General features: G+C 44.7%; 1 protein-coding gene across 1 annotated transcript in view; it reads left to right on the top strand.

The window, feature by feature from the left end:
- The window catches only part of NXF1 (nuclear RNA export factor 1), a 537,434-nt gene that overhangs the window by 362,611 nt on the left and 160,851 nt on the right, over positions 1 to 13,972 (top strand). The window contains exon 13 of the mRNA XM_069645157.1: positions 11,632 to 11,687. Within this exon, the coding sequence (XP_069501258.1) occupies positions 11,632 to 11,687 (56 nt within the window). The remainder of the gene's footprint in view (positions 1 to 11,631; positions 11,688 to 13,972) is intronic.

Below are 13,972 nucleotides of genomic sequence, written 5' to 3'. Positions count from 1 at the left end.
CTGCCTTCAGTCCAAGAAACCTTGCCTTTTATGCAAGTTTCTCCCATTCATGCACAGCCTAGCTGTCACCCGTAGAACAGCCAGCCAATCAGCACTGGGTGCATTCAGGTAACCAAAGAGACTAAGGACAGGGAGTTTAGGGAACCTCCCTCCCTGCCCTGCCAGACACACTGGAGCCAGAGGCGGGTTTCAGCACTAGAGCCCGCCATGGGCAAAACCAACAAAAAGGTTAAACCTGGTTTGGCGCTCAGAGTAAACCCCAAGAAAGACCTCACAAGCAAGACATTTCGAAAAAAAGACAGGGGCCATTTTGACAAAATTGCCACCCATGGGTGCACTCCTGCAGCTGTGGGTTCAGCCTGCGGTAGAAACGTACAATGGTAGGAAAATTAAAACACTGCCACCAGCCACTAAAAGTCGTGAGGGTAACGTACATTTTACATGAGTAAGTAGGAACAGGGGCTTCTAAGTAACCCCCAGTACTTCATATGATGGGGTGTACTGGACTTGTATAGGAAAAACAATTAAGTAAAGTCAATTTCACTTTACTACTCGTGGGAACAGTAGTTCACCCAAGAGAAGATATTTGAACCTTATGAGAAATCCAAAGGACTACTGTGACACTGCACTGAAGGTGCTGTGTGTCGCCATACAAAAGATGCCTATGGAGTTTGTCAGACTCCAAAAAGAAATAAACCGAGTCCAAATCAGATCAGAAATACATGAGAGTGTGAAAAAGGTCTTTCACTCCAGGATAAAAATTAAGTCCAGCAAAAGTGCTGGGGGTCTCTAAGGTTGAAGGGAATTAGCACATAAATTAGAATTCTCCCGAACAGGCCTCCAAGAGGTCCCTGAACTCATGCGATCACACCTGCCATTGGCAGTTTTCCTTTTCAGTCAGTGCATGAATTCGACCACTGGGAATTGGTGTCCCATCCTCTAGATCAACTTTACAATCCAAATGGTCGATGAGGTAATTTAGCCGCTTCTTGCTTCTCAAACACATCCCGGAATTCTTGATAACATTCAGGTAAAACTCCTGACACGGCTCCTATAATATGTTCCTTAACTCCTGCTGCTAAACGCACTCCCTGAATCTCGGACACCTGCTCTAGGCCCCCTTCTTGTACCACCATAGAACATTGCTTCTTACAGAATTCCGACTTAAATTCTACTATTCTTTTTTCCCAATCAAAGGATTCTGTAAAGTCAGCCAAGGCATTCCTAGAATGATTTGTAGTTGTGGTGCATCTATTAACTCAAAAACTATTTCCCCACCATGCTCCTCCCCAATCTTCATCCTTAAAACACCTGTCATTTGTGTGATCAATCCTGATGTCAGTTGTGTATCATCCACTGCCTTCACTTGCTCAGGACCACCCTTTTTAACTAGAGGCACTCCCAATCTATTAGCTAGATTAAGATGCATAAAATTCCCTGTTGCTCCCAAATCAGTCACAACTTCTCCCTACGCCTTCTGTCCTTCTCTTATTTAGTCAATGGAGCCCTGATCTGACTTTCACTCACCGGGCCCTTTCCTTCTTTCCCAACCTGCTCAACCTTTGGACGTTCACTCCTATTCCAAACTCTGCCTTCAGAAACATTCTCCAATCTCCTTTCAGTTAATCTTGCATCTAATTGGATCACTAAAGAAATTAGATCTTCACTAGCTGTGGGTCTCAACTGTGGTAGCCAACGCATCCTTTAGTTCTTCCCTTAAAACTCAGTAAAATAGAGAAGCTCTCTTCTCCTCAGGCCACCCACTCTCCTGAACTAACGCCTGAAACTGATTGATCTAAGCTACCAACTCCCTACTTCCTTAACGTAACTCCATTAACTCCATCTACACTCAGGGAGGACGTTCTCCTGTCAAACATTTTGCTAAACTCACTTTTAAACTCTGTCCAACTGTTTAACTCAGCTGCTGCCCTTTCCGCCAAAGGTACCGACCAAGCGGCTGCTTCCCCAGTAAGGTAAGAAATTAGGAATGCCACCCTTGCAGTTCCAGTGGGAAAGGATTCGGGTCTACACAAATAATGTAGTTTACACTGCATTAAAAAAAGATTTTAATGTCTTGCTATCTCCACCAAACCTTTCCGGGGGTGCTAAAGGAGTGGGAACTAAAGATATTCCAGTATTCTTTAACTTTCCTCAGACACTCGCTCCTGCCACCCTGCGCTGCCCTCTGGATAAAGAACCGGTGGTCCACTGACTATTTCCAAACTCATCTTAAATGGACCTGGAACCTCAGACCTATGTGCAAAACCCCTCTTCCTCCATCTTAACTACCAAAGTAGAGGACTCACTTCAGGTCACCGTTAACTAATCCTTTAGCTCCAACATCTTCCCTAAAGCACACACGCTCAACTCTGACTCTGGGTCCATCTTCACTCAGGCAGGATTAAATGCGTGGGCCTTTCATTCTGTCAGGTCCAGACTTCCTGCAGGAGTGAAGCTGGCCCACTAGATACCCCTCCCACCCCCCCTAAAGTCTGCTGGCCAAACAGTCTCTATTCATATAGAACTACCTAGCTGGAAAACCCAAAGGGTAAGTGGACAAAATAAAAAATGCAGATCTCCTCTGGCACCCTCTGATGCCCTCATGAACTGGACTGGATGACTGTGTCTGTGAAGATCTAAAAGAGAATGACAACTGGTTACTATCTGCTCTGCCACAGTTCTCAAGTGTTATAAAAGTTATTATTGACTTTTCCACCCACTTCCCTCAATAACTGCTGCCTATGCTCTAGCTGATAGGCTCTTATTATTCAGTTGCTGGTGAGTATTTGAAAGTCTTTTGTCCTTTTCTTTCTTTTGAATTCCTAAATTCTAAACATTCTTGAGTCTTGTGAACTAATTTGTATTCATGCTGCCTCAATAACTTGAATACATTGCCCTCTGGTTACTAAGGTCTGCTGCTGCTTTAGTAGGTTGGCTCAGCTACGTCTTCAATTCAAATGTTATTGTATTGTCCTGCGCTCTTGTTCATTTGTGTGTGTTGAAAACAAACCTGCTGAAACTGCTTCTTCTGCACTGATGCTGCTCGACTAGTCAACGCTAGCAAATTCCTCTCATCACTTCTTCGTTGCTACGCAGTCTGCCTTAATCCTTCCGAGCAATCTTTCTTTCCGCCGACTTGCCCTAGCACTGAGAACACTATTGTTTTTGGATTTGAATCTTTCCTCAGGAAACGGCCCGATGTGCGCGGCATGTTCGTAAAGTTTGTAGGTTCTTTCCTCTGCTGCCTAACGAGGTACGCGTAGAGGACAGAAACATAACAATGGATTACAAACTGTTATAAACTGTTAATTACTTGGGGTTAGTAAATTGGATTAATCATGCACCGCTACTGCCTCTGACAGCGCGTGTGGTTAATTCATTAACACGCGGACTGAAACAAAACTAGATACCTTTGTCACACGTGCTCGAAGAGATGCCAGCTGACTGTTCCTTGCTCTCACTTTTAACTTTTCTGTATTTACAATATAACGCGTTCAAAAGCACATCACATTTTAAAAATAGTTCATTAAAACTTCTTTTCAAACTTCAATACTAAAATTAACTTTTAAATAACTAGTGGTTTCAACTGAAAGAACGTGGCTTTCTTCTGTGTTTTCAGCTGCTTGAAGATGCTCTTGCTTCTCTGTGGGTTACTGTGGTTCTCTCTCTGGCTCTTCAGAATAACTGTATTTCTAGGGAAATGTATGGCTTATTTACAGAACTAAAGAAACTGCAACTTGTTCCTTGGGAAACTAGAATGAAGGCAGTTTAGAACTCTTTGAAGAAATCCCAAACTACCTCACCACCAGGCACATCCAATCACTGCTGCTGAGCTTCCATCTTGCCTAGGGGAATCAAAGGCTTCCTGACAGCCACATTAAGGAAGAATTACACACTCCCAATCTGACCTTCTAAACCCGGACTCATTCCCAAACACTAGCTGAGATAAACTACTGCTCACCACTCCTACACCTCCAATTAAATTGTTTAAATAATGTACTGCAATGTGGAAACCTGAAAGGGTCCTTAAAGTGTGTGCTGTAGTAAGGAAACCTGTCAATACACTGTGGAACCCTTACAAGTACACACTAGATGCTGCTGAAACTGAGGACACACCCGGGCACAAGGGACTTGTCTCAAGAGAGACGCCTAGCTGAAAAATTCTGGCTTCAAGCTGGGGACTCAGGCCTCCCTGATAAATAAACCGTAGAGGAGTCAAACGTATTTGGTAAGGCTGTCGAGGACGCCTTGGAGATGGCTAAAAAAGAACATGAGACGCTGAAATCGATTGACCAAATTACAGCCAAGCCTCTCCATTAGGGGGGAGGTTCAAACTCTCGTCGTTCCGTCCTTCTCCCGATCTCCCCATGGTCAGTATGGCACTGGAGGTTCCCATGGTCCTCTGGACAAAGCTCATCTGGCAACAGCCAGTATAAGCAAAAAGGTCAGCGCAGTGGCATGGGTAGAGGCAGAAATTCCACCTCAAGTGGCTCCCCAGCCTCAACATCAAAGTGACTCGCCAGTCGGACGGTTGACATTCATTCATTCATGCATAGGAGGGGGATCACATCAGACCAGTGGTTGCTAAAGACTGTCACCCACGGTTATTGCATAGAGTTCCACCGGCCACCTCGATATCACCCGCCAAAGAACAGATGCCCATCACCAGCACACCTGCAAATCCTGCTGGAAGAGGTGCAGATCCTAGAAAAGGGCGCTGTAGAAGTCGTCCCATTCACCAGGTAAATGGGGGTATTTATTCAGAATCTCACCATGAGCCCTCTGTTAGATCTGCCCGCAGCGAACAAATGTCAAACCGCAAACATTCAGAATGACAAGATTGCAGAAAGTTGTCCTCATGCTCCTTTGCACATGCACCTCATGCAAGAGTGGCTCTCGAGCCAATGGTGTCAGGCCAGCGGACAATGGGACGATCTAGTGCTTGTCTCGGCAGCCCTCGTTCAGTCTCTGCAGCCCTTGTTCAGTGTCTGCAGTGGTGGTCAAGGGAGAACCTTCTGCAGGGAAAAACCTTCACCACCCCTGCAGTATAAGCCACTCTTACCACAGACACATCTCTGATGGGGTGGGGGAGGGGTTAACCTCCTCCAACAGACGGCGCACAGTTTGTGGTCCCCAGCAGCAGCATCCAATCACATAAACCTGTTGGAATTGCTACTAGTGTTCAAGGCCATGAAGGCTTTTCACACACACCTCCAGGGGAAGACAGTTCACAGACAGTACTACGACCATGTATTACCTGAACTAACAGAGTGGGCACTCACTCTCTAGGGCTGTCCAAACTGTCACAGAACATGTGAAACTGGGCTCTCAAACACAAGATGTTCCCCCTGTCACAACACATTCCAGGGGAACTCAATCTTCTGGTGGCCGTACTCAGCAGAGACTTCCGCCTTCCCGTAGAGTACGAATGGCAACTACTCTAGGACATTGTACTAAAGGTATTCGCAGACTAGTGCTTCCCAGAAATTGTCGGGGAGAATTTTCATTTCTGTGTTAATTCACTTCTACCATAAAGATCCCCAGCTCTCTTGCTGGACTTTAGGACTTTTTATCATTGAGTCAGTGAGACCTTTTTCCTCACTCACTCATGTATTTTTATCCGATTTTAGGCTCTGTTTCTTTTGGTTTTGGAGTCTGACAATCTCCTGGGCATCACCTTTTGTATTGTTACACACAGCACCCTCTGTCTCACAGAGAAGTCCTTTGGATTTCTCTTGAGGTTTAAATACCTTCTCTTGGATAAACTACAGTTTCCAAGAGCAGTAAAGTGAAATTGGCTTTACTTACCACCTTCTCTTTGTAGACGCAGCACACACCATCTTACATGGTGTTGGGCAAGATTGTATGCAGTACCCTTTGGGTGCACTATAACAACCCTGACCACCTGGCAATAGAAACCCAACCTTTGGTATAGGTCTGCACTACACAGGTTGGTAGCGTGTGGAGCAGCCAGTCTTATCTCAAGAGGGGTCAATGTGTGATGTAGGGGAGTTTGAGATTCACAGTGACAAGTATTCAAATAAACACTTACACACACGGTTTCTTGAATAAACAATAATTAATAAGGGAGCAATATAAAAGCAACACACCAATACACTCCAAAACTACACACTCTAAATCGGTAAAGACCCTTTTGGATGGCCCACAGTCACAACCTACACCTTCAGGTGACTTCAATAGCTCGGGTGCTGGGGACATTAATATCTTACTGTAGCATTTAGAACAATCTTAGGAGTTGGTCAAAGGAAAAGGTTATTAAAACGCACAAGAGCTCACAAATATTATTAAGCAGGCAAATACTTTTGAATCCCCTAAGCAGAGTCATTTAGTATAACAGGTTAGGCCAAAGTCAATGGGCAAAAGTCTATATGAGCTGAAGCACTTCTGGTAGGTGAGTAGAAAGTCTTTGCATAATGTTTTAGAAGTCTTTGAAGAAAAGAAGAATCGATGTACGATGTAGGGCCACAAGCTATTTAGGCTTGTGAGTAGTAGAAGATGCAAGCAACTCTACAACAAGAGGTACGTTCTTTGACTTTAGAGTACCCTTGGTTTGAAGAAAAAGTGCAGCAGATGACTCCCGTTGCTGTGCAGCTCTGCAGATCTCGCTGTTTCTGGGCTTCAGTCGTGGGGACAAGAGGGAGCACTTCTGGGGACTCCTGCACTGCAATGTGATGGTCACCGCTCGCAACTGGCAACCTTCAAACAAGTGGCACTTCGGTGTTACAGCTCCTTGCGACTACCGCAAATAGCAACACCGCGGTTCCTGGCTATCGAGATGGACTTTCCTTGCTTTTGGGGCCCCGCACTATGTTGAGGGGGGGTCAGGCTCGGTCAGTCCTGCTTCCTGGGAATCCTGAGGATCTTCCTGGAGCTCTTGGCCCACTTAAAAGCAACGCACACAATCTGGTGTTACTCTCCCTGGCTATTCGGTTTCCAGCAGCAACTCTGTGGAAATTCAACCAGCTCCGAGAAGATGTCCAGGTGACTTACTTTGGTGTTGATTGGTCCCACCAACTCAAGGGGAGAAGTCGTCCTTGCAGGGGCTTCTCTGTTGATACGAATTTGGAGTTTCAGCACTGCAGCAGGGCTTCACCGGGCAAACCAACGGTCCAGGAGTTGCAGCAGGCGTCCTCTTCAAGTTCTTCTTCGGTTCCTTCGTCCAGTGGTCGACTGTGCCTTCCGAACCAAATGCCTTGCCTTTTATTCAGTTCTCTCCCATTCATTCCAGCCTAACTGTCAGTTCCTTGCCGGACAGCCAGCCGGCCAATCGCTACAGAGTGCATTTGTGTCTCCTAGGACACTAAGCACAGGGAGTTTCTTGCACCTCCCTCACTTCCTGCCCCTGCCAAACCTACTGGAGCCAGAGGCGGGCTTCACTCGTGAATCCTGCCAAAGACCAAACGAACAAAGGGACCAAACCTGGTTTGGCACACTGAGTCAATCTCAAGAAGGACATTTCCAACAAGAAATGGCAAAGAAAGACCACCGGGCCATTTTGATTAAATGGGCACCCATGGGTGCTTTACTGCAGCTGCCAATGCAACCAGTGGTAAAAACACACAATGGTAGTAAAAAGTAAACCCCTGCCACCAGCTATTAATTGTATAAAGGGTAACATACAAATGTTACATGAGAAACTAGACAAAGGGGATACTAAGTAACCCCTCCAGCACCCTATTGTAAGATAGTGTGTGCTGGGTCTATAAAGTTACAAAATGTAAGTAAAGTCAATTTCACTTCACTGCTCTTGGAAACAGTAGTTTTACCAAGAGAAGGTATTTAAACCTTTGGGAAATCTAAGAGCCTTCCGTGTGCCACTGCACGGAAGGTGCTGGGTGCTGTGTGTCACAATGTAAAGATGATGCCTATTGAGTTTGTCAGACTCCAAAGTCAAAAGAAACACAGAATAAATAAAAATAAAAATGCATGAGAGATAAAAGTCCTAAAGTCCAGCAAAAGAGCTGGTGGTCTGTAAGGTAGAAGCGAATTAGCACATTTGTGAGAATTATCCCTAACACTCTTATGCCTGACGGGTATAACATGATCTCCAAGCCTTGCCCTGACCGTACAGGTGGTGGGGTTACTCTTATCTTCCCTGAGTGGGTCTCTTCTTCCCTCATACCCAGCCAGCCTTACTTCTTAGAGAGCCTGGTTTTCTAATTGGTCATCTCTTCCCACCTACTCACTGACCATTGCCTCCATCTACAGGCCACCTGGCTCTTCCACCCTATCCCTCTCTGAATGGGCTGATTTATCTTCCCCTCTACTGTTGGGGAGAATTCTCATTTCTGTGCTAATCCCCTTCAACTTTAGAGAACCCTAGCTCTTTTGCTGGACTTTAGGGCTTTTAATTTTAATCCTGAGACCTTTTTCTCATTGTCAAGTATTTTGATCCGATTTGGATTCTGTATTTTGTATTCGGAGTCTAACAAACTCCACAGGCATCTAATTTTTGTATGGTGACACACAGCACCTTCAGTGCAGTGTCAGAGTAGTCCCTTGGATTTCTCTTAAGATTTAAATACGTTCTCTTGGGTGAACTACTGTTCCCAAGAGTAGCAAAGTAAAATTGACTTAACTTAACTTGTTCCAGCACACCCTATCTTATGTGGGATGCTCGGAGGTGGGGGGGGGGGGTGGGTTCCTTAGTAGCCCCTTTTCCTACTTACTCATGTAACATTTTTAATGTTACCCTCACGACTTTCAGTGGCTGGTGGCAACGGTTTAATGTTCCTACCATTGTGCGTTTCTACCGCATGCTGAACCCTCAGCTGCAGTATAGCACCCGAGAGTGCCCATTTTGTCAAAATGTCCTGGTCTTCTTTTTTTGCCATTTCTTGCTTGTGAGATCTTTCTGGGGTTTTACTCTGTGCGCCAAACCAGGTTTAACCCTTTCGTTTGTTTTGCCTTTGGCAGCCTTCAGTACTGAAAACCGCCTCTGGCTCCATTTTGTCTGGCAGGGCAGGAAGCGAGGGAGGTGCCCGAAACTCCTGGTCCTTAGTCTCCTTGGTTATCTGAATGCACCCAGTGCTGATTGACTGGCTGGCTGTCCTTGGCGGACAACCACCCTGCTGTGTGAGTGACAGCTAGGCTGTGCATGAATGGGAGAAACCTGCATAAAAGGTGAGGTTTCTTGGACTGAAGGCAGTCGACCATTGGACAAAACATCCGACGAAGGAAACTGGAAGAGAGGTTTGCTGCACCCTCCTGGACCGTTGAATTGCCTTGTGAAGCCCTGCTGCAGTGCTGAAGCTCCAACTCAGAATCGACTAGAGAAGCCCTGGAACGGACGACTTCTTCCCTTGGGTTTTTGGGACCAACTAACCCCAAGACTAACTTTGCTGTTGGACCTTCCCCAACTTGCTGTACTTCTTTTCTGCTGCTGGAACAGAGTGCCATGGGTCGAGAAATCCATAGTCGATTGCATCGTCTTTAAGCCGGACCAGTGCTCCAGGAAGATGCTGAGGACCATCCTGAAGCAGGACGACCCAAGCCAGAGTTTCCTCACCAGAGTGCTGGACTCCAGAAGCAATAGAAGTCCGTCAAGTGTCCAACAACCACGGTTGTGCCATTTGCCGGTAGCTGAAACATCCAAGTGCTGTTGATCTGGAAAGAGTCCATAACCGCTGCCGACCTTCGACTGAGGCTCAGGAACCCAGGATCTGCAAGACTGCAACCAGAACAGAAGCTAGCTGGATCCTCGTCTTCAAACTTAAAGTACTTTGCTGACTAAGGGGTACATACCTCTTGTCTGTAGCTTGCATCCTCACTTGAGACTTGCAGTAGCTGCTTTTTGAAGAGTTGATTTCAGCTCTGACCCTCTCAAGCCTACAAGCCTAACAGCTTGTGGCCCAACAGTGATTCCTTGCAAAATCTCTAACTTTGTGCAAGACCTTTGTGCTATCTAAAGAAGTGCCTCTGCTTCATAGACATTGTTCAAAATAACTTTGGCTGCACTGGCTCACTGCAGACTCTTCTGACCCATTGATTTTGATTCTAACCAACCCTCATAGGTGGTGCATGTGCCTTGTATTGCTGGGAAAGATCTAATCTAGACTTCATTGGGAGATTGAAAAGTGCTCACATGTTCAGAGAACCTGTTAACCTTTTTCCTTCCATAACCTTTTCCTTTTCAAAAACCTCAGAATGTATTAAGTACCAATAAGTGATATATAATGCCAATATTGCCTAGTAATTGAAGTCACCGCAGGGTGTAGGAAATGTATTGACAGCATTTCTAACGAGTATCTACTTGCTTATTCTAAATCTGAGAAAGTGGTATGAAGTGTATGATGATGCATATTGCTCTTTTTAAAGAAGGCTTATTTAAAACTGATTGTTAAATTAATAAATAATTATTTTACTAGAAAACCTTGAGTGCAAGTGTTATTTGGATACTTGTATGTGTGGATTTCGATGCTACAGCTCTACAGCTCACATTTACCCTTCTTGACATAAGTCTGGCTGCTCAGTCACTCTACCGACTTGTCTAGTACAGACCTATACCTATAGATGGGTTACCTAATATCAAGCAGATAGTGTTGTGTAGTCTCACCCAGTGTGACTGCACCAATTCTTACCGAACAGATTATCCGACAGGACCTGGAAAAAGTCCTATTTAAAAAAAACTGAACAAACTTGTGAAAAAGATAGTTGAACGCTACTTGAATATTCCATATTAAAACAGAGTAAGTCTACTGGGAAGTAACCTGTCCAACGCCGGGAGAAGGGAGTAGTTCTACTGGACTTTAGTTTAGAATTGGTGGTAGGGTCAGGATGGGTTAGTTGTGGGACGGCGAACACTCTCTTTTTGGTCTTTTACACTGACAACAAGCACCCTAGTTTTAGGTGCTAGGTAGGGCTACCCTTAGTTTAGTGAGTTAGGCCTTTTCTCTTCAATTTTAATAAACAGTTGAAAGATAGTCTCATCCTTCTGACCCGCCACAACTTTTGTTGGGAAAGAAATGACTATCTTTCTCAAAGATAAAATGCATATGTTGTCACTTGATTTTAAGAACTGCTTAGCAAAGTTTTATTAATTATGAAATGAGATCTTAACGGCAAATGTGCCACTGATTTAAATTGCAGCGATCAACTGAACATGTGTATTTATGTATTTTGAAGATGCTTTCTTTAATTGCGTTCTGCCGAATAAAGTATCTTGATATATGTGGACTCATTGTAGCCATAGACCACTCACACTTTTCACTAAGCCTTGGTTGCTCGCTCACCTACCTTGATTTTGTTTTGGATAACCTTTGTCTTCCATGTTTACCATAAATAGGGTGGCCTCCCACCATGGCTGATTTTGCAAATCCATCTTAACAAATGCTATTGTCTCTTTTTACTAATGAAATACAGGTCAAAACTTCTTTTAGACCAATTTGAAGACATTTTCCAAAGATTTTAATATAACTGTCCTGAAATCTTGCAATTCATGGCTGATTGTATTATAACAATGTTGTTATATTGAACGTACTTATGCTGCAGATCATTGCATTTATGGATTTGATAGGCTATAGTGCACATTGACCACTAGGTAGTAGATCTCCTGGTGCTACAAGAAAAGTAAATATTTGTAATAAAAGGAACGTTTTATTTTTCTCGCAGGGAAGTTACTTTGGTTCAGATGACATCAAATTGTTGGTGCTGCGTTTTTTACATCAGTAAGTGCATTTCAAGTGTAATAGTGTGTGCTTGTCTGTGCAGCACAGACGTGCGGGGGACATTACGTGCAGGCATTGTAGTGGGGGGCGGCGAGGCACGAGATTCGAGACCTGGTGAAATGCTGCATTATGTATTCAATCATGTTTAAATTGGTAGTATTTGGATTGAACATATGTTCTCATGTCACTGGTACACCAACAGCTTTAAAAGAATCCTGCATTTTGTGGATTAATTCGTAGTTTACATTCTGCATAAAAAGAAATACAAATTTGCTGAAGAAAATAGTGTAGTGGATCTGGGGTGTTCTGGCGAGTCACCTGGACACCTTATTGGCTATTAGGATGAAGGTCCTCAACTGTGACTCTGTAAGCGCCCCCTCCCCCGTCTGTCATTTTTACTCTCACGGTTCACAGGCTTCTTTTTCCCACTGAACTTCAATCCAGGGCCTCAGTATTGATGGAACTGCGAACTGTTTGTTCCCCAGGAGTCTGGAAGACGCCTGAGACATGATGCTGCAAAGGTATGCTGCAGTCTGTTTCCACTTGCTGGTCACCCCACTAGATTCCTAGTTTGTACTCATTGGCTGGTAGCAGCTGTGTATGTTTTTGAGGGCTGCTGCATCTATTTTAGTTTCAGGGAGCAAAGGCTTGTCTCCATTAAAACGGGAACCTGGAATTGGAAGTCTAGTGAGACTCCACAACAAGGCTGTTTACTTGTTAAACATCGAAACAGTTGTGTCCTACTGTTACAGAGTTTTACAAAAGTCCACCTATGGTAGGACTAGAGAATACTCGCCTTTAGAAGTACAGGTTTCCAATTCTTTGATTTGGCCTGAACTAACCAAAGATTTGTTAGCAATGGCTGAGCAGACCGTCTTAGTCTAGGAGGGAAGAGGGCTGTACATTTATATCACTCTTGTAACTTAAACTAACCCCTGCTTTACAGGACTTCAGAAGTCCAAACCTGTACTAAGTGCTATACACAGAGTGACAGGGGAACTGTAGGTCCAGTGACCAAGGTTGAGGAGGAATGAGCAGTTGAGTAATAGAGCAAAGTTCTATGAACAAGTCGTCTTTGCAGGAAAGTAAAATACTTTTAGAAAACTAGGCCCAATCGGTGGCTCACCCCAAGGGGTCCTACTGTGCCCTTGAGGGGTGCCAGTAACAGCTTAACTGCAGACTTCCCAGTGCACTAAATCACACAGCAAGACCAATTTACCATGGCCTATTTGTATTTATAATAAACCTTTATTTTTTAATACTTCTGGGTGTAAGTGTTTCTGTTGAACCATTTGTATGCTACAGGTTCTACATATTTTCCTACAGCCCTCTCTCCTTCCTAAGCCTGGCTGCTCCGTCTACGCTACCATATACTCAGGTGGTACAGCCTTATACTAAGAGTGGAGTCTTGTACTTTCTCAGTTGCATGGTTTTGCAAAGCCCTTAGTTGGGCTTCAGAAAAACTGTCCTAATACAGTGCAGTGTGTGCTCTTTCTTGGTCCTATCTTAGTTGAGGGGCATTTCAAGAGCAAGATCCAGTCACTGGAGGTCCAGAGTGCTGGGGAGAATGTTAATTTATGTGCCAATTCCCTTTAACCTTAGAGACCCCCAGCTCTTTTGCTGGATCCGAGGACTTTACATTTTTGCTCCGAAGTGAGTGGGACTTTTTGTGTTTTCCTGACTGATTTTCTGTGTTTCTTAATGTTTTATGGAGTCTAGTAAACTCCGTAGGCAACTGCTTTTGCATTGTGACACGCAGCATCTTTTGTGCAGTGTCACTGAAGTCCCAAAATGGCCCATGCCTTCTTTTTTCACCATTTCTTGTTAGTTTCTTCTGGGCTTTTACTCTGTTTGAAACAGGTTTGAGTCCTTTGTGTGTTTTGCCTTTGGCAGGCTTCAGCCCTGAAGCCTGCCCAGGCTTCAGTGTGTCTGGAAAGGCATGAGGTGTCTCTAGGTGTGCCTGAGTAAAACCAGTTCCAATTGGCTGGCTGGCTGGCTGTCCTGGAGGACCGCCACCCTGCTGTGTGATTGACAGGTTAGGGCTGTGAATGAATAGCAACTTCCATAAAAAAGCAAGGTTTTTGGGACTAAAGGCAGTCAATCACTAGAGGACAACATCCGAAGCAGAAGACGCCAGCAGCACCCGCTGGACAGCGAAGTGCCCGGTGAAGCCCTGCAGCTGTGCTGACCCCATTTTCGAATCAAAGGGGAAGACCCGTACAGGACGACTTCCTCCCTTAGGCTGGTGGAACCAACTGGCCTCAAGACACTCTATTTTGGCATAA

Source organism: Ambystoma mexicanum, chromosome 2p (assembly GCF_040938575.1).
Source record: "Ambystoma mexicanum isolate Mex_15411 chromosome 2p, UKY_AmexF1_1, whole genome shotgun sequence".
NCBI classification, from domain to species: Eukaryota; Metazoa; Chordata; class Amphibia; order Caudata; family Ambystomatidae; genus Ambystoma; species Ambystoma mexicanum.
The sequence above is the reverse complement of the archived record's forward strand: the minus strand, read 5'-3'. Positions and strand labels throughout refer to the sequence as shown.